Genomic DNA, 27,946 nt, shown 5'->3' on the forward strand with positions numbered 1-27,946 from the left:
GGCAGGGGCAGTGCGCAGAGCCCCATGGTCCCCCCCGGCCTAGGAGCCGGACCTGCTGCTGGCTGCTTCCGGGGCGCAGCACGGTGTCGGAACAGGTAGGGATTAGCCTGCCTTAGCCGGACTTTTAATGGTCCGGTCGGCAGTGCTGACCAGAGCCGCCGCGACCCAGTGTCTTACATTCTGAGACCCCATACTGGGTCGCGACCCGCAGTTTGAAAACCACTGGCCAAGGCTCAGAGACCAGAAGGCAAAGAAAAAGAACCAATTTTAAAAAAACCCTCATGATTTTTGAATGCTTGGGCCAGCGATGCTGCCTGCTGTATGAGCACCCCGAACACTAAGGAGCTGCATGTCTACAGGAGAGAGCATTTCCTGAGTAGACCTGCCCTAAGGGGGTACAGACATCACTGCTGAGGTGGAGCTCAGCCCAAACCCCAGAAACCGCTACACATGTCTGCTGGGTCTGCTGCAGCTGCTCCTCATTAGAAGGACAAGGGGAAGGTGTGGTCCTAGGATCTAGATCCAGTTCCACTCCCCACCCCCATGTCCTTTTAATGCCGAGCAGCTGCAGCTGGCAGTCAGCCTAGCTCCTTCCCAGCACAGAGCTGGCTGCCATGTTTAGAGGCTCTTGGGGAACTGAACACAGAGGGAATTGTGGGACATCCCTGCAGCCTTCAGGTTAAGAAGCTGTGATCTACCCTGCTCAGGGTCACCATTATTTCCAGTCACTTTCACTACCTGCTTGCACTAGGCCAGTGCTGTTGTGTTTGGGCAGCCAAACTTGCAGGGGCATGTTTACATTCAAACAGAAAATTGATCTCAATTTAAACATAAAAGTTAATTTCATGGACACACTTCTATTCCCACTGGGAACTGGCTCTGGATATTTGTGTGTGTGTCACACACACACACACACACACACACACACACACCCGCCCCCTGTCCTGTGGACTTGCATGTTCTCAGTCACTTTCTTGTGAGATTTGGGACCATGAAGTGTAAAGGAAAAGGAGTTGCGGGGATGGAGAAAGATCTGCAAACTTGATCAATCCTCAGACAGGCTGAAGGTTCAGGTTTGGGTCAGATCTCATTTTATCCCAACTGATTTGCCAGGAAAAGGAGTACTTGTGGCACCTTAGATCACTTTAGAGAAGCTATTACCAGCAGGAGAGTAGGGTGGGGGGGAAGAGAAAACCTTTTGTAGTGATAAACACCCATTTTTTCATGGTTTGTGTGTATAAAAACATCTTCTGTATTTTCCACAGTATGCATCCGATGAAGTGAGCTGCAGCTCACGAAAGCTTATGCTCAAATAAATTGGTTAGTCTCTAAGGTGCCACAAGTACTCCTTTTCTTTTTGCGAATACAGACTAACATGGCTGTTACTCTGAAACCTGATTTGCCAGGGTGCAGCTGAAACAGAAATGACCATCTGGGGCCCCACTGTCATGCATAGACTTGATCATTCAAGAGAAACCTCCCCCTCCCACAGTGGGAGATATCTCATTGGGTCCAGATCTCTCACAAATACCCCTGGTGGGGGGACATGATTGAGTGGCCACTCACAATGAGAGGTCTCCACCGCAGCTCATCCAGAACCCCACCGATCCTTGCCCCACTGTTCTCCCACCCCGTATGGAAGCCTGAGCTCAGCTGAGCTGGTGGCTTTGATCAGCTCGCACTGTGAATGGTGTGAGAGATTTCTCAGCTCTCTAGTGCAATTCTCAGCACCAGCGTGCTGGAGATTAGGCTATTCTCACCCGGCCCTCAGTGACTTTGAGTCACTCCAGGCAGAAAATCTCACTCCTTGCCCTGTACCAGCTCCCAGTGGCTTGTTAATCTGCATGCCAGAGCATCGTCCGTTGTCTCCAGATGAGCCCCAGCAGAGGTTGTTTGTCCTGTGAGAATCTGATCTGTTGTTAATTCTCTTCATCCTCTGAAAGGTGGGGGGTGATTAGGCAGAGAGATCCAGGTTTCCTGGGTCCCACATGGAAATGGTGGGGAGAAGAAGAGAGGCAGGAAACATCCCCAGCCCCCATTCAGCCCTGTGGGTGGGAAGGCTGAGATGCCTTTCAAGCAGTTTCTGTATCCATAATGCACAGCAGACGGGGAGCCAGCAGGCTGACCGGCAGTGAGAAATCAGGCAGGTGCTGCGGGCACACAAGCAGAAGCAATGGATGGGAAGTTCTGCACCACCCCATGCTGCTGCGTCTCACTGATTGCTCCTCTGGGTGGCACTGGATGTCATCCAGGCCTGAGGCCAAGGGAAACATCTCTGCCACATGGCATCACGCAGCTGATCAGGTGCATCATTCTTTCTCCCACCTACTTCCAAAGCATCAAGTAGTGGCCACTGTTGGAGGCAAGACACCCAACTCGATGGGCCATTGGCTAGATCCTCTCTTGCGAGCCCCATGTTTGAACATACTAGAGACGGACTCAAGCCAGATGCTTTCAATCTGGATTTGCAACCCCCTTCCTCCATGCTCCACAGTACAGGGGGTGGGGACATGAGGCTTGAGGCTGCTAAGGGGAAATGCAGAAGAGCTTAAAAGGTGGGCGGGACAAATGAATGAATAAAGTCATCTGCAGTGTAAAGAACAGAGATCAGATGGAAAAGACTCACCAGGTCACTGATTGAGGGGAAAGGAATTAGAATCTACTTCCGACAGGGCTCCATTTAGCTGCGTGCTAAGTGCATTTTCGTTATGAACTTTGAGACGGACTTAATAAATTCAGCGTGACCAAGACATGGGCTCCTGATTCATTGTTTTCATACGTGCTGCCCTCCCTCTCCAGCCACCATCCCAAGCCGAATATTTGCTAAGACTCCATGACACATGAGCCAACGTCCCGGCCCCCATGTCCAGTACCCTGCAATATTTCACACATGGGTGATGATGGATCACTGCCGCTGTTCAGGCACCTCTTTAACTCCTCGGATGTCATTGCAGCCAGTGAGAGCACAAGGCGAGGCCAAGCAAAACACAACAGAGGAAACTAAAATTGTAAAGGCACTAGGCTGGGAGCCAGGAGATGAGAGTTCAATTCTTGTCTTTGCCACATACTCCCTGTGTGATGCTGAACAAGTCACTTATGCTCAGATTTTCAACGATGCTTTAAGGGATTTGGACACTCAGGTATCCAAATCCTCTAGGCAGGTTTTTAAATGTCAGCCTTAATCTCTCTTGGCTTCAGTTGCCCATCTGTAAAAATGGGGTAACAATCATGTGTGGTTTCCAGGCAATTTCCCTGCTTGCTATCTCTTTACCCTGGCCCTGCAGGCTGCAAAGCAAAGTTTGGAAGGAAGCTGGCATTTCCTCACTGCCTGGTTCTCCTGACAGGACCCACCACGTATTACAAAAACTTCACACTCTGAGGGAAGAAATGTTAGGCACAAAGCAAAACTAAATGGCTGCCAATATCCTGAAACAGAATCCATCCATCTAACCCTCCACAGTATGGACCCTGCGTCATCATCTCACTTCTCCAGAGGCTCAAGCTACTTAAGTGTTAAAAATCCCAGCTCCCCAGCCCAAGGGCAAACACACACACATTTCACTGGCCTGCAGAAAAGCCAGCATGCCAGCTCTGTGCCTGCAAACAGAGCAGACAGAGGAAAAATCCCTCAGAGTCCTCAAAAAGATTAGAATAGGGCCATCCCAGGAGAGCAATCCCATCTCATTCCTACTCACTAACCATGTCTCAGTCAGACATGGGCCTGATCCCACATTCTGGAGCTTTGGGCAAGACCAGTCACATCCAAGCTTCATAACTTGGGCGTCTCTATAAAGGGAAACCCAAATTCAAACACTCTCCAACTCTGCTTTGGATCCAAACTCGGCTGCTCTGGCCCATCTCTGCAATTCACTTTGCAGAGCCCTTGGAGGCAGTGAGGGCTCAGGGAACATTGCTCAACAGCAGGCCCTATAAAATCAACTGCGTTCGAGTTACAATGCCAGCAGGCAGCTGAGTTCCCCATGTCTGCGCCTGCTGGTGCTCCAGACAGACTTGATAGGGAGAACATTTTACATCCCAACAGGTGTGGTCTAGTGGTTAGAGCCAGAGGGTGGGAGCCAAGAGAGCTGAATTCTGTTCCTAACATGCTGTGTGACCTTGGGCAAGTCACAGCGCTGTTCTGTGCCTTAGTTTCCCCATCTGGATGATACTATATTTATCATATACTATCCCCCACAGGGATACTGTGAGGATACATACATTGTTTGTGAGATGCTCAGGTACTCCAGAGATGGGGGCCATCTAAGTGCCTAGGCAGAGGGTATTTACCGATCTCACAGTGGGGTTGTGACGCTTCGTTAGGTTAATATTTCTACAAGTATTATTTATTATTCTTATTGTGGCAGTGCCTAGGAGCCCCACTCACGGACCAAAGCTCCATTGTCCTGAGTGCTGCACAGACACCGAACAACAAGACAGACCCTGCCCCGAGAGCTGACCATCTAAGTTGTGAGCTTCGTTACTTTGAAAACACAAAGGGCTACAGAAGTAGTAGTATCCTTTTCTCTGCAGAGCAATCCAGGCACCAGGGCCTCAGCCCCACTGCAATAAGGAGGTGGGGTGCACCTGGGGTGTTTGGGTTACAAGTACCAGGGCCCTAGCTGGTCACTGGTGTCTAGCAACAACTTTATACCTCCAGGCAAGGCCTTGTCCAGAGTAGCCACACATGCAAAGTGGGATTTTAACGCTTTTACTCAGCACTAATGTCGGGCCCCTTGTGCGTTTAGTCAAGCAACTAGACCTGAGCCTAGCCTTTGTGTGGGTGTGCACTGGGATTGAAGCATGTGCTCTGCTGAATCGGGCCTTAAACAGGATTGTTACTGCCACCGGAGCAGGGAAAGGCAGTGATTTCCCCCCCCTTAACTTGCTCTAAGCACTCAGTCACTGCCTGGCTGGGGCAAGCAGCATTTCGCCCCTTGCTATATTTTTCTGTGGCAATTTGCTACAAATATTTGCCAATGTGCTATTGAGACTTTTGCACAGTTTTGTCCTCCCTCCCCACCCTCCAGGGATTTCATAGCGGAAAGGGAGATGCCGGGGCAGAGGGGGGCAGGTGAGGGAGGGGTGGAAGGGGCTACAGCACTCCCCACCCCTCAAAGCTAATAGTTTCCTCGCTTGACGACTCCCTCGGATGGTTTGTTAGAGGGACTGCCTTTTCCTGGACGAAAGGTGCTCAGTGGTCAATGGCAGTGCAATCTCTTCCCCTGACCCCTGAAGCCGGGGAAGCAGTGGGTCCAGGGACAGGATGGATTTGACAGAACCCATCTCCAGAGAAGGAGACAGATTGGGTTTCCCACTGAGTTTCACATAGACATCAAAGCTTCTCCCCCTCCAGATGGGAGGAGAGCATAGTGACCAGCCATACCTCCCGCTCCCTCCCCAGGCTGGCCAATCACCTCCTCATCTCTCTGGGAGGGGGCACCAGCTAGCTCTTTTTAGCCAATGAGAAAGGAATCCTCCCCCCCCAAGCCTCCACGAGTCCTGCTGAGGGGGGCGGGGAGGAGAGGTTTAAAATCCCAGAAGTATCTCCATCCCCTCCCCAGTGAGTCCCAATGACAAGCAGGTCTGGGCCTGATGCTAGGTGCTGGGCTCCAGGGCTTTGCTGTGGGATTCCCAGAGGGAGGCAGAGAGGAAGCCAGACACCATGAGCTCGGTCCCCAGCCACCAGTGGCTGGACCATGTCTTCAGCGCGGTGGAGAGTGAGTTGGAAATGGGCCCTGAGAAAGAGCATGTCTCGGAGAGGGAGATCAAGGTGGTGCTGGAGGAGAAAGAGCTGTGGATGAACTTTAAGGAGCTCACCAATGAGATGATAGTCACCAAAACTGGCCGGTGAGTGCAAAGAATTTTCCCTACCCCTCCTCTGAGCTGTCTGGAGGTAGCCTCTCCTTCCACCCCTCTATCTACCTCCCTTAAGTATCTTTAAGATGCCCATCACCAGTGGCTCCAGGCACCAGATACATACATTTACCCAACTGCTCCACCAGGACCCTGTTCTCCTCCGAGCCCCCCTTTATGCTGCTCTTGTCTCCAGGAAGGTGCCACTGGTTGTTTTCTGGCTCTGAGCTCCTTGTGGCATGATCACCAGACATGGGGGGCTGGGGGGGAGGCATCTCCCCCCCACCATTGGGGGTAGGGGCCCAGGTCTAGGAAGCACCCTTATTTTAAATCCGTAGGGTTTTAGCGGAGTTGCATAGCTACATTTGTCTGATTCGTACAAATTCCCCCTCAGGGGCTTTGCTTTACCTGGGCTGTAAAGAGCACAGAGTCTTTGTGCTGGCCCTCTGCACAAGGATGAATTTCACCTGGGCGATACGGAGGCCGAGAGCTGCTGCAGAGAAGATGGCTCTGATAGATTCCGTTGCTGGGACAGTTATGTAGGCAGGTGGCGAGGACTCAGAATTTATAAACTGGGGTGTTCCCCCCCGCCCCACCATCCAAGAATGATCAAGGAAAACGGTAACAGGCTGATCACTTTGATCTGATGGGAGGTGAATTAAAAATGGTCAGTAGTTTCCCCTCCCAGTTACGGGAATGGGAGAGACTAGTCTGTCTGGTTTGAAAAGGAAGAAAACTGATGGCCAACAGATCAGTTTATATTAAAATGAAAATGAAGGTACTGCCCCTACTTAAACCTTCCTGGTAACTGCTGTTACTTTTGGCATCTCCCGGCCTTTCCAGGCCATTTGTACCAATTCACCCAGACTCTGGCCCTAGCTACATAGCAAGGTTCATGATGCCAGGGGTCGAGACAAGGTTTACTCTTTCCTGTGGACATGGGCCTGACCTTTGTCACCCCCACGTTATGGTATTGTGCTGTAGCCCTGTCCACATAGGCAAGACGAGACAATCACATTGTAGCACAGCCAGGCAGGCCTGTTGGAACACTGACGTGGCTCACGAGTTACTGGGGAGACAGTTCAAAGTCTCCAGCTCCAGAGGCCCCTGCCTCTCATTCACACCGAGAAGCTTGGGCACAGCACAGGGTCACAAGGAGCAGCCTATGCTCCATGCCTAGGAAAGTGACCAGCAGCCACATTCCAGGGACCAGGACAGTAGGGATGCCTACGGTATGACAGTGCTTAGGAACCACGGACATGCCACTAGAAAAGGAGTACTTGTGGCACCTTAGAGACTAACCAATTTATTTAAGCATTCACGAAAGCTCATGCTCAAATAAATTGGTTAGTCTCTAAGGTGCCACAAGTACTCCTTTTCTTTTTGTGAATATAGACTAACACGGCTGCTACTCTGAAACCTGAAATGCCACTGTGGGGAGAAATTCTGTGATACAGGTGAAGGGTTAAGAGATACACTTGTTAAGGTGGCAGGAGAGAGACCAGTGCTATAATTAAACCTGTGGCAGAAGTGGGTTTGCAATGACAGCTGAGAGGAGCAAAGCAGCCAATAAAGGAGAAGCAAACAACTAAACGTCTCCTCCTCCTATCCCCTGCGTAGGAGAATGTTCCCAGTGCTGAAGGTCGGCATCTCGGGCCTGGACCCCAATTCCATGTACTCTATCCTCCTGGACTTTGTGGCTGCAGATGGGAACCGCTGGAAGTATGTCAACGGGGAGTGGATTCCTAGCGGCAAGCCTGAGCCCCAGAGCCCGAGCTGCGTCTACATCCATCCCAAATCCCCCAATTTTGGGGCTCACTGGATGAAAGCCACCGTCACCTTCAGCAAAGTCAAACTCTCCAACAAGATGAATGGAGGGGGGCAGGTAACTCTGGAAGGGGCTCACAGGAGGGCAAGGGGGATAGCCAATCTTACAGCCCTCTGGAGAGCTCTAAGATACTTGCCCAAGACAGCAAGTTAAGTTTCTATTTCCCTTATCTCAGGAAAGTATTGGAGCAGCAGCATTAGCTTGTGCAGTCATTCTCTAGGGCTTCCAGTGGACAAGTTGGACTTTCAGTTAGTGGCCCAAAGATGTCACTAGTTTGCCCTGAGCAAATACATACTCAAATAGCTCACCGAGCACAGTGCAGGAGCCTAGATTAGAGAAAACTTACTGAGCAAATAGCCATGTGGTTACACCAGGCCCTATCATATTACATTATCCATGCACCTGCAGGACAAAGTGAAGGAGATACTGCAGGCATGGGATGCATGTCTCTGGCCTGCATACTGACTGCTTTTCTGGCACACTGAAAGATCAGGTCCTCAGATGATGAAGCTGAGCCTGAAGGGCACTGTTTAGTGTGTTTGTTCTGTCCCTCAGATCATGCTGAACTCCCTCCACAAGTACGAGCCCCGCGTCCACATCGTGAAGGTCGGGGGGCCTCAGAAAGCAATCAGCAGCTTTGCTTTCCCGGAGACCCAGTTTATTGCCGTCACCGCCTATCAGAACGAGGAGGTAAGTCGAATAATTATTTCCTGCAGATAAGAGTGCGCTAGGGGGTTTTATCATGAAAGGCACAGCACTATAGACCAGAGGCACGTGGATCACTCCCCCTGCAACTGTGCTGTGGTCACCTCTGAGATGGAACGAGGCAGCTTTTTAACAGCACAACATTTCAAGACAAAGTGAAGAACGTATCCAACTGGAACCCTTCCAGTACTTTCCAGCACAATGAACTGTTTCATTTCAATGTCCCCGTTCTGTTCCCACCATCACCTGTCTCCGAGGGCATACCCCCCTCCCTTGGGTAGATCAAATACACTGTACGTCACTTGGAATCCACTTTCCTTTATGGTGTGTATATCATAAAGCCTCTCCCCCCACCACGCAGAAACCTGATTCACAGAGCAGGGCCTGGGAGAAATCAAACTTCTGTTTCTTACGCTTACGTGCTGCTCCCCAAGCCAACAGGAGCACTCGCACTGATGGCCATGGCAACAGGGTCAAGCCTGCAGCACAGAGAACAATCCCTCAGACCTGGCTGATCGGGGAAAGTGAAGTGCTAACCCTAGGCCTGGACGCTGCTGGAAACAAAGGAACTTTAGGTCTCGGCTAGCGAAAGCCAGCTCTGGAAACAACTTCTGTATCTCTGGAAAGTTCACACCTTTTGCAGTCACAGCTGAAGTCCACATAAGAATTAGAGCCAAATCCAGCCCTGATTTCAATGGTATTCCCTGGGATGTAAGGCTGGGTGGAATTTGGCTCTTAATGCAATACCCTGCTCTGCCTTCCCTGGGGGAAAAATGCTGCTTCTCTTCTGTTTTTAGTTTAAAATGGCTAGTGAGGAAGTGTTGTCTAAGGTAGAGCCTGGGGCAAGGAATCTGAGAGTTCTAATCCTGGCTCTGACACTTGGCAAGTCCCCTCCTCTATGCGTTTCAGCATCGCCACTTGTAGAAAACAGAACAGCTCTGAATCTCGGGGGGGGGGGGGGCGCGACACTATTTTGTTAGCAGCTTCAATATGAGAAGCTGTCAGACAAGTGCTTATTAAAAAATAAAAACCACTAGCAGGCATGCACCACTCATGAGCAATCCTATAAATGAACATGTAAATAAAAGGGAGGAAAGTTAGAACGATTCCCATTTCATGCTTCCAAGGAGTGAAGACAAGTGGATTTTAGGAATTCATGAGAAGCTCCTTGATATAATCCAACATAGAAACAACAAAAGGGCCAAATTCTATTGTTATACAAATGTAGAGCCATTGTAACTTGCTTAATGTCAGTAGAGTTAATTGCAATTTGATACCAGTGTGCCAGAGTAAGATTTGGCGGGGTGGGGAGGGGTGTTGGAGACATGAAGAAGGGTCAGGAGTGGCTGAAGGTTTCTATTTAAAAAAGCTGAACTGCAACCGTCTTCTGTCATTTCAGATCACTGCCTTGAAAATTAAACATAATCCCTTTGCAAAAGCGTTCCTGGATGCCAAGGAGAGGTGAGTGGTGGCTGAGGGAGACTGAGGTCAGCTTGCATGAATCATTAGCAGTGCTTTGCCCCTCCTGTGCTCCTTTCATCTAAGTGTGTTTATAAAAGGGAATGAATTAATCTTCACAACACCCTTGTGAGCAACTGTCTCCATTTTACAGATAGGAAAACTGAAGCCCAGGAAAAAACTCACTCAAAACCACACCAGTACCTCAGTGGCAGAGCCCAGAGATCCCACCTCACTTCCCCGCTCTAACCAATCTGCTCCCCCTAAAGCAGCTGGGAGTCAGGATGGCAACTGGCTGTATGGCACTGCTGTAAAGGGATCCTGTAAATGAACTCTATTTAATGAATACCTGACGTTGGTTAACTGGAGACTTTATTCTCTCTCTATATTCTCCATGTAGGTGCGAGTCCAAAGACGTTCTGGACCCCAGCAACGAAGCTCATCAGTCTGGCTATTCACAGCGTGAGACTTCCTCTTTTCTGACTGATCTCTGGGACACTAGGACATGAACACACGAAAGGTCCAATCCTGAAGAGCACTGAGGCCTAGATCCCCCCAAGGGTATTTAGGTTCCTAACTCATTTAAATAGATGTTAGGAGTCTAAAAACCTTTGAGGAGCAGGGCCTGAGTGCCTCAACTCCCCCTGGAGTCAGTGAGTGCTCAGGACATTCACAGAACCAGACCTTACCAGTGTTTACAACACTTTCAAACTGGAGTCTCAGGTTCCTTAGCCCCTCACTGCTGCACTGGAAACAGGTTCAGGTGGGGGATGAAGAGTCCATGGTTTGTATGATCTCCAAATGGAGCCAACAGGACCTCGCATTGTTGAGATGTGAAATTCTCTCAGGCTCAGATTCCCAATGCTGACCTATAACAGGTATCTGATTTGGTGTCCGTCTCTTGCAACAAGCCTAAAAGTTAGAGACCCACCATTTAAAATACCGCCAGCGTCGTTCCTGGACATTCTAGAGACTATGGGTAGCATTTTCAGAAGCAGCGAAGTGACCTCGGCTCCCAAGTCCAATTGAAAACCAATTAGACTCTGGCTACTACATGACTTAGGAACTTCTGAAAATGCGCCCCTTGTTTCCATGGTTTTGTATTTCTGATATTGCTCATTTCCAGCCCAGCTCTATGCCATGCCTTTGGACAGATCTCCGACAGGGATGCTAGCTGCCTAAAGAGCTTTGAGTTACCTTTGACTGTTTTCCTTTCGCAGTTGGGGGTTGGTTTCTGCCAGGCACCAGCTCTTTCTGTTCCTCTCCTGCCCAGTCTGCGTTCTCAGGCAGTCCTGGCCTCTCGTCTGGCCACAGCTCATACTGCGAGACACACTCCAGCCTGCGGAACCGGAGGGCCTCCCCTTATCCGAGCCCATACAGCCAGATCAACGCCTCACCGAGTAAGGACACCCCAACCACATTCATCTTCCCTACTCTGGACTGGCCCAAGACTTGGGCTGCCTGTGAAGTTAACTGCAGCGACTCAATGCAGAAAGCGGGGCAGGGGAAAGAGAACTGTCCTTTAAACAGATGGAGCACATTATTAAATTGTTCCCTTAGGGGTGGCTTTTCAGAGGTGCTGAGCCAGAACAGCTCTAACTGACTTCAGCTGGAGTTGTGGGTGCTGAGCACCCGCTGGAAATCAGACCCTCATTGCCCAGCAGAGGCATTACCACAGCTGCCTTCACCCTTGGATACCCTCACGGTAGAAAGGCCCATCTCCACTTGTGAGAGTGAGCACCCAGGCCTGCTCCTCTCTGGGTAAGGTGGGGCCTGCTGCATGGAGTCCTGTCCAGTGCGGGTGCACAACGAGAGCTTGCTGCCAAACAATGCAAAACAGAATCGGGCCGCTACTTGACAATCACTTCTATGCTCCACCCAGAGACAGCTGGATTTCAGTATTGGGGGAAGTCTTTCTATATAGCATTTGTAAAGGGCATAGACAAAAATATCTCATTTAATCTCAGTCTGTGGTACTGATCTGGCATCTATTACTGTAGCATTTGAGCACAGATAGGGAACTGAGGTAGAGCTGCTAAGTGACTTGCCAAAGGTCTCACAGGAAGTCTGTGGCAGAGCAGGGAATTTAACCCAAGTCTCCTGATTCCCTGGCTAGTGCTCTAATCACTAGTCCAGGGGTTCTTAAAATGGGGATTGTGACCCCTCAGAGGGTCACTAGGTTATGTGGGGGTTTGCAAGCTGTCAGCTTCCACCCCCAAACCCCACTTTGCCTCCAGCATTTATAATAGTGTTAAATTAAAAACACTTTTTAATTTATGGGGGTGGGGGGGGTCGCATTCATAGGCTTGCTGTGTGAAAGGAGTCACCAATACAAAAGTTTGAGAACCACTGCACCAGGAGATCCTTCCTCTCTTTATTATTATGTGTCACCATTTGCTCTACATCCAAATAATCTATTTTTGCTTTAGCTAATTATGTAGATAACTCCACTGGCCTCTCCATGGTACCTGCCCCTGACAGCTGGCCTGGCCGGAGTCTCTCCAGCTCTATGGGGGTTCTACCCGGCACTGCCTCTACCACAAGGTATGGCACAGACTTGGATCCTTTCTTCAAAGAGGGAGAGCGCTTTTATTCCTAGACTAAAGAATTAAGGAAGCTAAGTGGGGTTAATGTCCAGCGGTAGCTGGTTTCACACCCTGATTTTAACCACATGGAGAGGGAACATGGTGTCGGAACATGGTGTCTCAGTTTAGTCCTTAGTTGAACTTTACCTGCCTCAGGACACTGAGCACATTGTCCTCTCTATATGTTTAGGGTTAGAACGAGCCTGACAGCTCAGAGTGGAGGAGCTTTGGCAGTGCCCGGGGGATGGCAATGACTGAGGAAGGCAGGTATTCAGGAGATATCGGCTGAGGTTTACTGATAGGTGTAAGAGGGCTCACGACTGGAGTAGCATGGACTGGTGCAGGTAGAGGGGGCAGCAATGCAGAAATTGAGGGTGTAAATCAAGCACAGCTGTGTCTGCAGGGGTAGATTTGCGCAGCATTTAGGGGAGTGAACACCAGGTGAATGGAGAATCGAGAAAGCAGGTAGGCTGCAAGCTAAACTCTTAGCCTGTTGCTAAAGAGGTACAATTTTTTTTCTCCCCACCTAGAATTTGCTTTGTAGGGAAGGACAAAGGCAAGAGGTGAAGCTCCCTACTCTCCGCTGCCAAAGATGTGAGGAGGGAGTTTTGCAGGAGTGGCACCCCTCACCCTGAAGGGGGCTTGTCTCCTCTACAAGAGCTACCTCATCAAGGGCCTAGTGAAAATGTGTAGCGGGGAGGGACCCTACCCACGTTATAGTTATGCCATAAGCCTTGGGCATGTCTCCAGAGGGGTTACATGACCTAGTTACAACACAGTTATGTTCTGCCCACATTGCAAATTTTAACCAGTCTCCTGACAAGACTGTGATGCAGTTACAGATGGGCTGTAAGTGCATTCATAAGCCTTATAGTCTCATCCCGTTTCCTCACAGCTGAATGACTTTGAGCATGGAGGAGTGTATCAGAATAAGGACGCCAAGGAGAGGAAAGACCAGCTGCACTACTGGAAGTGAGTGAGATAAGCCATGATGGTAACTCTCTTTTCACCTTACAGTCAATATCCCAGCCTGTGGTCCGTCACCAGCAACTCTATCAGTCCTGCTCCTCAGTCCAGCTCCAACCCCCAGTTCCTGAGAGGATCTTCGGTCTCTTATAGCAGCTTGGCCTCTGCTATATCAGCCCCCTCCACATCCCCAGTCTATGACAATGCTCTGGCAGAGGTGCCCTCGAGTGATGGTCAGTGCGACTCCGCCATTCCCCGTCTGGCATCCACTTGGGCAACAGTCACTCAGACTTACTGACACTGAGAAGCTGCCCTCTTCCATCTTCAAAAACAACTGGAAAGAAGTTGGCAGAGGGCAAAGAAAGGGGCAGCTGAACAATGGTGTGAACCTCTCTACTCTCACAGCACATAGCTGATTGCATAGTCCTACAAGATGAGAACATGTCTCAGAACCTCCACTGTTTAAAGGCTGTGGCATAATATGGAAGACAGACTCTTATAGAGCAACCAGAGGATGATACAGGTGGTAATCTGTGCTCAGCAGCACTAGGGCATATCTCCAAGGAGAGATTTAGCTTTCCAAACTATGGGGGTAAAGCTAAGAAGAAAGATGCAACCTGTCTGACTCTCAGCATGGTGGAGCAAATGAATGCTGTCTTGTAGAGCGCATGTCCCAGCATAACAACGTCCAGCCAGTCAGCATGTTATCACTTACACATAGGAGACTCAAATAAAGGAAATAAGATCTATAAATAATACACAGCTTTTCAAGATCTTGGCTCATACATTTGAAGAACTTCACTTGTAAATAAACCTTTCTGAAAACTAAGTGTTGTTTGCCTTTTGCTGAAGATTGAAACCCTCCAAGAGTTCTTACAGATGTAAGTGCTGATAAGGGGGTTTGGAGCAGGTATAAAAATTTTTGGAATAAGGCATCCTGGCTGTAAGAATCACCCTCTCAATTTACCATCTTCCTGCTCCTCCCTTATGGAAGTTGATCTCAGATACCAAGACTGTGCTTCCTCCAAATTAAGCAGCCGACCGCATGTGTTCCCAGAAGTTTGGCAAACCCTCTACTAAGACTAACTATAGGGCAAACCTCAAACTTTAATAGAGAGACTCATCCACACACATAATAAGCCATTGGCCTATTGTGACCGATCATTACAGCCCCTTCCTCTACAGATTCCTCTACCTCTGCTCTCAAAGCTCCTCAAAATGTGTGTATGAACCTGTTATTCAAATCCTTCCCAGATCATACTGGAAAACCAACCCGGAGAGAGGGGGGGGCACACAACCAAACACCCAACAAAACAATATATGTCATAAAATGCAGTGCTTAGAGTGCTTAAGAGTTCATCCAGTATCCATCCAGGGGACTCGGTCCTGTCCTTATTGGGGGATCATAAGCTCCATGAATCAACAGGGCTTTGCCACCTCTAATCAGTGTGATCCTGTGCCTCTGTACTCACGTCACCCTCCACTCCCTGCCTCTTCCCCTACGGTCAAAGACCCAAAGCTACAGGTAACAAAGTGACTGGAATAAAAATATATATTCATTAATAGTAAGAAATACTATTCTCCATTTTAGCATGGGTCAAACTTTACTATGCCCCTTAGGAAAAGGGAAGAGAGAGAACACACTGTGCTTCAGTGAGATGTCATCCAACAAATATTATAATAAAAAAAATAAAAAATTTTAAAAAAAGAAAAACCCGTCAGTGTATTTAATCACTTCCTGGAGAATGGATTAAAAATCCCAGCTGGATTCCAGATTCTCACTTCAGGTCATTGGAACATTTCAAGATTGAAAGCTCTCTAAAATAACTAACTTGTAAACATACCCAGCCCAGCTCCGCTTTGGTGATCCCTCCTAAATGAAAATGAATCAGGGAAGTGGGAATGAGGCTTTGGCTCTTGGGTGTTCCAGGAGTGAGGCTATTTCACACATGAGTGTCAGCAGAAGGTTAGCCCGAGTCATTTGTCGACAAATATCTAACTTGGAGGTATGTGGCAATGCGAGGTTGCGGGAAAGAGGGAAGACCAGAAGGAATTTGCTGCTTCTGATACAAGCAGTGACTTACAATTGGGAGCTGGGGACTCCTGCTGATAGATCAGCTCTGTAGAGTTCCTGCTCCATAAGATGAGACTTTCAGAGCCACATAAGCTTGCCCTGCATTTAACTCACATTTCAGAAATAACTATTGTCCTTTACCCCACATGATGTCTTTGTTAACTAGAGACATGATCCAAAACATAACCATTCCCTGCTTCGGGGAACTCCCAGATTATACATCCTGCATGGCTGTATAATTCAGTGGGTGCAAACTCACTTATATCAGCAACTTTTCTACCACCTCAGATTTAAGGCTCTCCAGTTCCAGCTCACTTTCAAGGGCACTTAGCAGAAAGAGTTATCAACAGGAATGGAATTGGTCCCACTGTATTTATACACCCTGCATTTCATTTTTCTTCTTCACCCATGTTGAGTCTGTCTTCTAACATGCGGGTATCAGCAGGTACACTGGGGCCTGAGTGTCCAATAGGCGAGACTTGCACTGAGAGGTGGAGACAGCAACATTTCCCTGTGGGTTTTCCCACTGGAGCAATCATCCCATTACGTCCATCCAGTTGTAATATCAACACTTTCAGCTATGCCTAAGCAGCAATAATTCATAGAGAGGTACAATTTAATTACTCTGACTCACCTAGTTCACGAACAGGAGAGGCCTCGTTATTACTTTCGTAGGGGTCTGTTACCATACGTGGTGGTCTGCTGCCTTGTGTTTGCTGATCAGGCAATTGCTATCTTCTCTCCTCTATGATCTCTGTGGATTCGCATAATGAGGAAATTCTAATACCCAAGTGAGACATTGCTTTCATCTGGTTATGCTCCTTCCATCTCCCCCACCTCCCTGGGTCCTAAACCCTCCAAGGGCACGGACAGAATGTCAACATTACACTTGGTTTTAAGGTTCCTAAGTGACAAGATAGCACAGAGAGCAACTTCTACCATTAGCCAGAACGGAGAGAAAGTAAAATAATAAAGAAAGATACTTCCAGCTATCAAGATGTCTTCTAATTAGAGAAGCTGAAAAGGTTAAAATTTAGATGGGACCTAGAAATGGATTTCTTGACCTATCACTAAGAACACCTTAATGCCGGAACTCTGAACATTTACTTTTCACTACTGATATTGTTTGTTTTTTTGCATTTCTCTCTGCCTGGAAAAAGAAAAGGGACTTTCAATTCTCCTGCACTAGCATAGTGCTCCAGTGGCAAACACTACAGGTGAATTTTAAGAATTTTACTTCTGCCTTGGAAATTAAAAAAAGCCAAACATCATATAAAACTGAAGACCAATAGAAACATTTCTATCGAATTTGACCTAACAATGCCCTCTTAAAGCACCACATTTCTCTGAGTCATAAAATTCACATTTAAGATTGAATACATTCCAAACACACACTCAAGCGACAGTACGGCTAACAGAAAGCAGGTAAGTTTATGTCCCATGTGGACTACAGTACCAACATGCAACAGGGTGAGTCAAGGAGGGAGTTTCAATCTAAATACATGATGAGACGGCACTTCAATCTATATGCATAATCACTGCAATGTAGTTACCACTGTGGCAGAGAATACCACCAGCAGACACAAAACTTAACAATGCAGGCAAGACCCTACTCTTCTAAAAAGTGCCCCAAAAACTTTGAACATGCAGAGCAGACAGAACTTTGTTTTTTCAATTCTAAACTCCAGAGTGGTCTTCATGACATGACTGATATGAGGCAACCCAAGCCTGTGTATGTGTCACGTGCATCCCCATTTCGTCACCAACAAGCAACAGAGTAGAAAGTTTCCTACTCTGAGCCCCGGCCACAATACCGTGAGATGTAGGAAAATCCAGATCTCATTCTTCTACCATGAGTCTTTAGTACCACCCATGCTTATATTCCTACCAGCTGTTAGCCTACAATTCTTTTGTTTGCCCAGGGGAGGGTACAGGGGAAGAGAGGGAAACTCTCCTGCTAAGTTCTACAGCACGAAGCAACTAGATTATTCTTTACAATATTTCAGTCGAAAAGGGATGGAAAACTTGGCCTGAGCGCAGGACTGGGAGCCAGGAACTGCTGACCATTAAAATGTCGGCTCTGCTGCTGAAGTCTCTTAACCTTTCAGTGTCTCAGTTTTGCCATCTGTAAAACATTATGAAACTGTAACAACTTATTCACGAGCCTCACCGGGGTGCTGTTTGGATTAATCCATTTGTAAATGGCTTTGAACATTATAAGCTAATTGCCAGGCATGATCAGTTTAAAAAACACAACATGTACCTGTCTCAAGCAGCCTCCTTCAGGGCAGATTCAGATCATTAGATGCCATTCTAGCAGAGATAGGTGCGTTTACACCAGCAGTTAACTAGCCTGATAACTGTCTCTACAGCAAGTAGGAGCAGAATTATTCAGCGTTCCCCCAGGGAAGTAGTGGACACACCATTGCTTGGGATGTTTAAAACTCAAGTGGGTAAAGCACTGGACAATCAATTGTAGAGAACAATCCCACAAAGACGGAGGGATATAGCAAAGGAAGGTTATAGTAAAGGACCTAGTAGAGACAAAGAAAGACCTAACTTCTATGGTTTGCTACAACCTTTGCGGAGCCAGCAACATTCTTCTGCTGAACCACACAGGCTCTTCCCCAGTCATAAGCCTATGAACACTCCTGTTAGTACAGTTTGGGCAAAGCTTTCAGGAGCTCACAACAGGACATTGGCAGGGTTTCGTCGTGCAGGGCAGAGAGACAGAATTTGTCCACTGGAACAGAGTGCACAAGAAGTGACCTCCTTTCCTCCACCCCCTCCCAAGCAGATACTTGCCCTGCTTCCAGGTAGGTCACAGAAGGAAACCACAGAGAATAGAGTGCTTTTAATAGAAACGCGTGGCTGCATCTGCAATAAGGAACCTGTTCATGGCTCTTCTTGTCCCCCACGCTTTGCAGCACTGTTGCATTTTCTCCATTTCAGGGGAGTTCATAGCAAACTCAAAAGTACAGGGTGAAACTAAGGGGTGGAGAAGTGTTTTTGTTAAGAAAGAGCTGATGATAAAAAAAACAACAACAACAAAACTCACACCTCTCCTCCCTCCCAGGGATGAATGGACAGGTGGCTGGCTCTCTAAGGAGAGAATACTCCTCACTGTGAGGATGCACAGAGGTCCCATTCAATACATGGAGAACTCATTCCACAAGAAGGAGCTCCATTCACTGCAGTAAATGCTGATTTGTCTTTCACTTGAGACGTGGCCTTGGTCATGGTGGTGAGGGATGAGACTTGGCAATAGTGGGCTCCTACATCTTGCCTGCTCTACAGAGAAGTTGTTTTCTTCTGCTGCTGCTGATGTCCTAGATCAGGTGAAAATTCTCTCTTGTTCTTGTAAGGAGATCTTGAATTTGCCCTGCACTCAGCTATGGAGGTCCTGATCTCATTTCACCCAGAAAAACATAGCTCATAAGCAGCAGGATCCAGATGCAGGACTGCATTCATACAAAGAGGGAGCTTAACAGCTGGACTTCCGCCCAGGAAGTACCAGGTCCAAGTCACACTACACAGAGGGCCCCTCATGCTCCTGATGGGAAGAGGTGGGACACACTTAAAACAGGAAGGGAGCTCCTTCCACTACAAGCCTGCTGAAAGATACAGGAGCACTATATTTCCATTGCTTCCTGTTCCACGGTTTTCTCCTGAGGCTGCACATACTTCTCCTGGACTGCAAGTGTGCTGATCATCCAGGAATCAAGGAAAACAAGGCAGCAAGAAGGGCTGGGGTTCAAAGCACCCTATGAGACAAAGGAGCTCTAACCTTCTCATCCGAGAATAGACTTCAACATTAGCCTGAAAGCTAACATGGGAACTAGTAGCACTGGTAAGAAGATGCAACATTCAAATGCATTTGTAGTTCTTGCTGGTCCAAACAAGCTCCAAACAAAGTGGCATTAATTCAAATGATTAATTACGCTCTGTGGAAGGAACAAGCCCAGTGAGCATGAATTACAGAGATGCAGTCAATGACACCCCCCCCAATTAAGATCCCAATTAGTGCCAAATGTGGTTGTGGTGGGTTTGATGTGGACCCTTGTCCAATTGGATCTGAGTTGAGACCTAACAACTCATTGTACACATGCCATTAAACAGCATCAGATAAAAGGTAATAACAACATGGCCTGAATTCAGACCTTGAGATAACAGGCCTATATGAAATCCCCAGAGCCACAAATCCGAGTTCAAGACTCCACACAGGAGAGAAGCGCAGCCAAAGGATACGATGTGAAGTGGAAATCAGCTCCCACTGCTGCAGACATCAGGGCTTCAAGGCTTCTCTGCTCCAAGTCTCCGAAGGAGTAGCCATTGGCTTTGTCCACTGCCTGCATCACCCGTCGCATACTCTCCTTGTCCTGGGAAGAGAGACACACAGTGGGGGTGAAAATGAGAAGCAGCAGCTTTAACAGAAGCATTAAGAAGAAAAAACACTCAAGCAGTCTGAACTAGCAGGGATGGGTGCAATGCCACAGCCGCACGCTCAGCCTGGGTAGAGAAAAGGGAAAGCCTCACAATTCTCCCTGGAAAGTGATTTCTTCCTTATGAAGAAATGAGATGTGTGTGCAGCTCCCAACACCAGCGAATGTGAGGTTCAGGGCTTTTTTTTTTTTTTTTGGGGGGGGGGGGGTCATGGGGGAGAAGAGAGAGAGAGATGGGGGAAAATTGCAGCAGCTATATTGTGTATTCTTTCACTCGAGAGTGCAGAATTCCAGCCATTGGGTACTGGCTCTACTCCTATAACAGCCAAAATGCCAAAGGAAAAACATAACAGACAGATCTCTGTAGCAAAGGGCTTACAATATAATGGATGGACTTGGCCATCTTTTAAGATAACATGGTCTAAATAAGGCAGTTGCTCTGAACCTACATTGAGGATGCTCTGCAGCCTACTCTTGAAATGAAATTTCCATTTCCCCTGAAGAAATTCAGTGATCTACAGGAAGTGGTTTAGTGGCTAGTGCAGGGCACTATATGTCAGCAAGTCCTGAATTACAGTCAGAACTCTAATAATGACTCCCTCCTGTGCAAGTAACCTAACTTTGCCGCAGCATCCCTATCTCTAAAACGCAGTGAACGACACTTACCCTGACCTACATCACAGAGCGTGTAGGAGGATTAATGTGCGGAAAACACTTTAAAGAAAGTAACATGCTGTATCGTAGACATCAGAGGGGAAAAAAAAAGATGTGCCAATATTGGGACCTGAAGAACTGTCTCCCTTCCAGTACAAAATTATTCTCTATAATTAGGGATTTGTTCAGTCTAGTTTTAAAAGTCCAGGTAATGAGGCTTCCACCAGTGTCACAGGAAGCGTCCTCCACAGCATTCCACACCCCACTGTCAGGAGGGTTTTGCGGCAAAGTAGTATGATCTGGAGGAACGAGTGCAGGATTGAGAGTCAGGAGGTCCCGAGATGCAAACTGGGCTTTGCCACTGACTTGCTGCGTGGCCTTGGGCAAGTTACTTCCCCACTCCAGGTTCAACACTATGCCCAAAGAAGTCAATAGGAGTTTTTCTATTGGCTTCAATGAGAGTTGGATCAGGCCCTCGGTGCTTCAATTTCCTAATCTGTCCATAAAACAGGGATACCGATACTTACAAACTTAACCTATAAGTGGTGCTGGGTGATACCAATGCCAGCACAGTGCTTCAACAGGTGAAGTGCTATATAAATAATTCTTCTCCCTCCTGCTCCATTCAAATATTTGTATCTTCCCCTATTGCCACTTACACAACTCTAGTATACATTACTAGTATATATTAACTCCTTTTAATCCTTCCTTCTAACATTATTCTGCCTGTCAGCTTATTTTTGTTGCTCTTCTCTTGCTGCAAATTTATCGGCATATTTCAGGTGACACAGTGCCCAGCAATGAATGCAGAACTCCAGATACAGTTACAAGACAACTGTGTAGAGTGGAAAGAAGAAAAGGAGGACTTGTGGCACCTTAGAGACTAACCAATTTATTTGAGCATAAGCTTTCGTGAGCTACAGCTCACTTCATCGGATGTAGCTCACGAAAGCTTATGCTCAAATAAATTGGTTAGTCTCTAAGGTGCCACAAGTACTCCTTTTCTTTTTGTGAATACAGACTAACACAGCTGTTACTCTGAAACCTGTGTAGAGTGGGGATCCTTAATTCCCTGCTCCATGATGCAATGCCTATGCATCCCTAAACTGCATTAGCTTTACTTTTGCTGCCACACTGCATTTATAAATTCAGGCCTGATTTGCTCTCCATTCTCGCTCTCCATTCTCACCACCGTGTGTCTCTCAATATTATAGCCTCCTGGCTTTCTCCATACTATTGAGTATCTCATATTTTGGATTCCCTCCCCACCCTGATATATTAGCTGTATTTTTCTAGGAGGAGACTCTTTTTATTTTCTGCTCAAGTTTTCACTCTCTGTACCTCCCTTCTGTAGTTCTCTGTCCTGACCAGAGTTTGCAATTTCTCCAAGTTTAGTACCATTTGAGTTTCATTAGTCTCCCAAAGCCCACTTCTAGACCATTATCAAAGGCACTAAGTAAACTTGGACTTAATACCGCACGGGTAATACAGGGTTTTTGGTTTTTTTTTTTTTTTTAATATAAGTATGCTTATTCAAGGCTACAGAAATCAAGCTGTGAAATTACAGTTCTACTTGACACAGCTGAAGTCTGGAAAAAAACAAACATGGGCAGTGACACAAGATTTTACTGTCAGGTGCTCACTGGTAGAACGGAGCTCCCTTTTGAAGCCCACAAACTTACTCTAGGCAGTTCACGAATCAGAAAGCTACGTGCAAAACGTTCCTTGTCATTTCCAACCCACCCGCACCTCAAGCTGGGTTACCTGGACGTTGAGTGGAACAAAGGAGACCAGGCTGTAGTCCTCAATCACCTCCACCAACTTCTCATTGAGGCGACGGTAGTTCTTGAAGAATGGATCGGTGGCTAAATGGTCTACCAGATAAGAGAGATCTAGAACCTCGGTGTAATAATCCAGGTTGAAGGCTGCAAGGAAAGACAAGAGAAGCAGCTTCAGGACCAGCTTCCAGGGTCTGCATTTTTCCTATGGGTTTGGAGGTGGGGGGGTCCTGGCCCACCCCTTTCTTTGCCCTCTGAACATGCTCTGTGACAACATTAACTCCTCTGTGTGGCTAGCAGGGCACGCTCCCTCTTCAAAGGCTCCAATGCCATCCTACCATCAAATGAGAATATGCAACAAAGCCCAGTGAACAGCGAGTCTCCCCATAGAGGGGTGAGTCAGACAGCTCCCCAGCAATCCCATTAGCACAAGAGGCTCCAGAGAGTTTCCCCAACAGGTACAAGACGACTATTTCGTGTAGCGTCTCACACAGACTATGTCCCATCTGCTTTTAGAGTCAAATACAGAGTGACAAGGAGCAGGGAAGGAATGAGATGTGAAGACAAGCGAGAAGATACATCTTCAGAGGACATTTAGAGAGGTGGAGAGATGGAGTGAGGCTGTTCCACATGGCAGGGGCTGGAGAGGGGAGAGCAGGTGAATCAAATCACATCTAGAACGGTGGCAGGTGCAACTACTTCCAGATTCCTCAGCAAATAAGTTACTGCAACAGGGACTCCTTCAGATTCGCACCCACCCACCAATGTACAACTAATACCCCCACCTTACACATCACCCCTGAATTTGGCCCACTGAGTTTAAGTTGGTTTAAAATATATGTTAAAGGTGCAAGCTATACCACCTGAGACTTACTGAATTTGGCCCCAAGAGTGGCGAGGCTGTGTGAAATGTCAGAGAGAGGAGGCTGATGATTGGCTGGAACAGAAAAGGCAGAAGAAAGAACAGACAGGTCTACGGTGCTACCAGTGGACCCTGTGGCCACTTCAAGATCTCCTTTTTCTTACTGAATGGCTTTGAAAGCGCCTACGAGAGTACTCATGCACACAGCTAACTGCACAGGCCAGAATATTTCACCAAGAACTCCGGGAGATGTTATATACTTTTCCTGTCCATCATCCCCAAGTTGCCGATTATCAGGAGGTTAGTTTCTCTCTGATAAGAGTCAGCTCCACAGCACTTCCCTTCTACCCTCTGCTCCTTTGCAGGGTCCACTCATTTTCCTTCCACGCAGGCCTCCTTCCCAAAGGCTCTTACCCAGCTTGCCATACTGTTCTATCAGGTCCATCTTAGAGAGGACATTGACGTGGGGCAATTCCACATGCAGCATGGTTGAGAGGGAGGTGCAGAGAACTGAGATGAACTTTCCAGGGTCTGTGCAGTAGTGGGAATCCACCAAATGAACTGCAGCCAACTGCAAAATGGAAAACGAGAAATAGTGCAAAATCAGAGGCAGGGCAGAATCTGCCTATGCAAATATGCAGAAGTCACTAAAGCAAATCTGTGACACAGGAGAAAGATAAAGACTCCAGACTCATGTGGTTCTAATCAGAAAAAAAACATCAGCCAACTTCTCCCTAGAGGTTTGATATACTTATTTGTATACCTCTGACCAATAAGCATGATCCACTGTATAGGATATTGACCAAACAAAGAGTCCGGAGACCTGGATTGTTTTCCCACCTGTGTCACTGATTTGCTGAATGACCTTGTGAAAATCACTTTGCTATGACTCAGTTTCCTCATCTGTACAACGGGGATAATGATACTGACCCACTTTTATAAAGTACTTTGGTATCAATGGATGAAAAAAGATTACAGACGTGCCAAACTTTCACCAACAACAAGAGAGATTGTTAAAGTTGCAACTCTTCTTCCACTTCAGCCCCCTCTATTCACTTGCTTGGAATTTCTTTCCTTTGGGGGTGAAACTTTCCATGCTTGGTCTCAGCCCAAAGGCGATGGAAGTCCATGTTAAAACCAGTTTTGAATTACTGGACTACATACAATTTTTCCACCTTTCCCATACAAATATTCACCCCAAAATAATTCAATAACAGAGTAATTTTATAACATCGAACTTCTCTGGGACGAACAGTCGCAGTGTGGTTTGTGAAAGAATTAATAAATTTATAAACAATTTGATTAATTATTTTTCATACATATGGAACAGATTGGTTTAGGATTTTAGTTCCGTTACTACCTGTCATACTATGAAATTGCACAAAATGTATAACTCCATATTACAGAGTTCAATTGTGTCAACAGATAGATTTTTTTTCCTGTATCTATAGTGTACTGAAGCTTACAGACATGGATAAGAACTCATCTCTACAACTCTATAGTGATTTTTCTTTTTTCAGAAAGGATAAAAATTAGATGCAAAGAACTGTGTGAATGCAACACCATGTTTATTCGAACACACACACAAATGCAAAAGTTAAGATTCTAAATAAGATTCTCAAGTAAAATTACGCAAAAAGAAAAAGGAGTACTTGTGGCACCTTAGAGACTAACCAATTTATTTGAGCATAAGCTTTCGTGAGCTACAGCTCACTTCATCCGATGCATCCGAGCTGTAGCTCACAAAAGCTTATGCTCAAATAAACTGGTTAGTCTCTAAGGTGCCACAAGTACTCCTTTTTCTTTTTGCGAATACAGACTAACATGGCTGTTACTCTGAAAGTAAAATTACCTTACCCCCCTTGATTGTCCAGTATACCGGTTATACATTAATGGTCTAGCCAGTAATTCAAAGTATGAGATATATGTAATGTAAGCAAGACAGTTTTATTATGGAAACCTTCACTTGTGCATTTGCTGGCTTGTGTGTTTCAATGTACAAGAATGTTGCATTAAAATAAATGTTTGCATCAAGCACATTAAAATATAATTTGCCCCATAATTTTTGTTAACTGAATGAGATCTGGGTTACACATCTTGAAAGATTATTTGAATTTCTTGGGATAGAATCCTTCAGGTCCAGAGTAATCTGGCATACAAACATTCCTCCCTATCCCAAGCTACAACGTTCACTGGGTTAAAATGTGAAAGCTTTGTAGAAAGACACTAGGAGTAGAGCAAAGGAAGAGCCCTGGATTCTATTCTTTTGACTTGCTGGGTAGCCTTGGGCAAGTCCTCTTTGTGCCTCATTCCCCACAAAATACTTTCCTACCTCTGTAAAGTGCTTTTATATACTTGGCTGAATGGACCAATACACAGCAAGAGCATGTTATTAATTATTACATACACTCCACAGATTCATAAGGCCTATCTGCAAGACATAACACTTTTAAACATGGTTCAGCAAACATGCGACAGCTACGGGTGCTGAACCATCTTATTACTATACATAAAACCCAAAACATACCCTGAAGTTCCACTTAGCTAACTGTGCAAAGACATTTTTCAATGCGCCATGGTGGGTGCAGAGTTCTACCTGCCCTGGGCAGTCAAACAAAAAGTAATGACCCTTGAGTTTAGCCAGCTTTTCCTGCAGCCAGTCAAAGTTGGCTTCCAGGTACTCCATGCAATAGATCAAACCACCATTGGGGCCCAGTTTCAGATTATCCATCACATCAGCCAGGGTGATAAGCTCTGAGATGTCCACAGCACACTGATAAGGAGTCCCTTCATTCGCTGGGTCCAAATTCACCACAGCCACCTTCCGCCCAATCCTGGACATGAATTCCTGCATGCCAAAGCAGTAAGTGGTCTTCCCCGAGCCAGGTGGCCCAATCACTGCCTGGCCAAAGGCCAGGCAAGACATTTGGTTTTCTGACATGTCAGCTCATTTCTTTCTCCTCCTAGAAAGAGAAAAGGAAAAGGTTAAGACAGTGCCCTTTATTTGTGTTTATAGGAATATTATGCATTGAAAACTGAAGTTGCCAAGTAATTCTCAGACCTAGGGGGGCCTATCATGTAACACCCCCCTTTCACCTCTTGAGCAAGATGGAGGGACCATGCCAAGACAGGAGAGTAAGCCTCATTTTATCCTTCCTGTCTGGACAGTCTCCAGTCCCTTCCAGGCAGTGGAGTAGGCAATATCTCAGTCTGTCCACTGGCCCAAACCAGCTGCAGAAAATAACCACGATATAAAGGGCTACGCCGCTAAGGGGAGCAGATTCAGATTCTTGCTGACAAGATGTTGAGTGCCCTTGAAGTTCTTTCAGCCTGTCTAGAACTGTTACTTTCAGACACACCTGTTACGGTTACCTTTGCTATCCGACAGGGATTCCTGTACCTGGATAGTCAGAGGATTTTATTTTCCACTGGATGAAGATGGCTTTTGGTTGACGTTATAATTCAGGGGTCAGTCTCATTTTGGGACACAAAGTCAAGTCATTGTAACGGGTTCTCAAACTAGTAAAAATATTAATATCAAACCCAGGAGAAAAATCCCTGGGCAGAGAGCTTAGAAACAATAGGAAGCACATTTATTTAAGGCCCTGAAGCCTGTAACACCTCCTCACTGCCAGGCTCAGCTTTGTGGGGTCACTGATGGGAGCATGGCTGGGGAGGCGGCCTGGGGGATAACGGAGAGGGATGAGAGGCTAGGGTGGTGGTCAGGGGGGAGCAGATGGGGTAAGGGAGGTTTGGGGAGGGAACCTGAGGGAGGTTAGACCACTGGGGGCAGAGAGTGAGGGATATTAGCAGATGCCTAGGAGATGTGGAGAAGCTTAGCGAGAGGAGGAGGGTCTGGGGAAGGCTGGGCAGGGGGTTGGAGGGTCTAACGGAGCAGGCGCCCAGGGGTCCAACAGGGTTAAAGCCAGTTCATAAAACAGTCTGAAAAAAGCGTGAGAGAGACTCTGTGTGTGTGTGTGGGGGGGGGGGTGTCTCTCATAACCCCTGGCCAAGTAAAAGTTCATGCGTTTGAAACGGACAAGTCACCCTTTCTCCTTTGCATCTAGGACATGATCACACGCAACGCTGAGCTCACGAAGCTACTGATCCCTGCTGCCGTTACACCGGAGCGACAAAGCCTCGCACGCGCCATCCACGTTAAAGACACCCTGCGACCGCGCGGTCTGGGGGCTGAGTGAGGCTCGGGGGGGGGGGTCTCTCTGGGATTGGGGGGTGCAGTGGCCGTCAGCGGGGCGGGGGGTCGCTGAGGGGCCGGGGCCCGTCCCGGGGGAGCGGCCCGCCCCTCAGGCGCTGGGGGGGCCGGCGGGGAGCGGGGGCAGCGCGGCCTCCGCCCCGCCAGGCCCCGTGGGAGCGACGGGCGGGCGACGCCCCGCGAGCAGCCTCACCTCCGCGGCTCTGCCGAGGGCCCCCCCTCGTGCCCGTCACGCCGCTTCCGGCGCGTGTCCCAGCTGCTCGGGTCCGGCGGGCGGGGCGGGAGCGAGCGGGAAGGTTCCGGGAGCCCGCTACGTCCTCGTTGTACTAAGCTGATGAATATTCATGAGGCGCTGCCCCCGCCAGGCAGGGCTGAGCTAGGAGATTGGCGCCCCCTGGCGGCAAGGCAGGGAAAGGAAGCGGAGCGGGAAAGCCCAGGGGCTCTGGCGCCGTAGGAGCTAGCACAGCAGAGCGCCCCCTACAGCCTTGGGGGTGAGAGGCAGCCTGCTCGGACGCTGCTCAAGCACTG

The 27,946-nt window shown here is 47.6% G+C and overlaps 2 protein-coding genes across 4 annotated transcripts; one reads left to right on the top strand and one right to left on the bottom strand.

Moving 5' to 3' along the window:
* Nucleotides 1-5,192: 5,192 nt before the first annotated feature.
* Nucleotides 5,193-15,219, top strand: LOC141974615 (T-box transcription factor T-A-like). The gene is made up of 8 exons (XM_074934453.1): nt 5,193-5,847; nt 7,474-7,738; nt 8,237-8,371; nt 9,786-9,847; nt 10,245-10,306; nt 11,065-11,244; nt 12,274-12,388; nt 13,447-15,219. Exons 1-8 carry the CDS (start codon nt 5,663-5,665, stop codon nt 13,691-13,693), a joined length of 1,251 nt encoding a protein of 416 aa, XP_074790554.1. The 5' UTR covers nt 5,193-5,662; the 3' UTR covers nt 13,694-15,219.
* On the bottom strand, nt 15,138-27,750 carry GPN2 (GPN-loop GTPase 2). Of its 3 annotated transcripts, XM_074934458.1 has the most exons (7): nt 27,612-27,750; nt 25,733-26,168; nt 23,620-23,776; nt 22,330-22,490; nt 19,718-19,848; nt 19,095-19,174; nt 15,138-18,457 (listed from the first exon to the last, which is right to left on the bottom strand). In XM_074934458.1, the coding sequence occupies exons 2-6, from the start codon at nt 26,144-26,146 to the stop codon at nt 19,102-19,104; spliced, it is 936 nt and encodes a 311-aa protein (XP_074790559.1). In that variant the 5' UTR covers nt 26,147-26,168; nt 27,612-27,750; the 3' UTR covers nt 15,138-18,457; nt 19,095-19,101. The 3 variants fall into 3 exon arrangements, with proteins under 3 accessions (XP_074790559.1, XP_074790557.1, XP_074790558.1); XM_074934456.1 differs by having other exon boundaries at nt 15,143-19,174; XM_074934457.1 differs by lacking the exon at nt 27,612-27,750 and adding an exon at nt 27,253-27,395 and having other exon boundaries at nt 15,143-19,174.
* Between the last annotated feature and the right edge of the window lie 196 nt (nt 27,751-27,946).

This window comes from Natator depressus, chromosome 19 (genome assembly GCF_965152275.1).
Source record: "Natator depressus isolate rNatDep1 chromosome 19, rNatDep2.hap1, whole genome shotgun sequence".
Classification (NCBI taxonomy): domain Eukaryota; kingdom Metazoa; phylum Chordata; order Testudines; family Cheloniidae; genus Natator; species Natator depressus.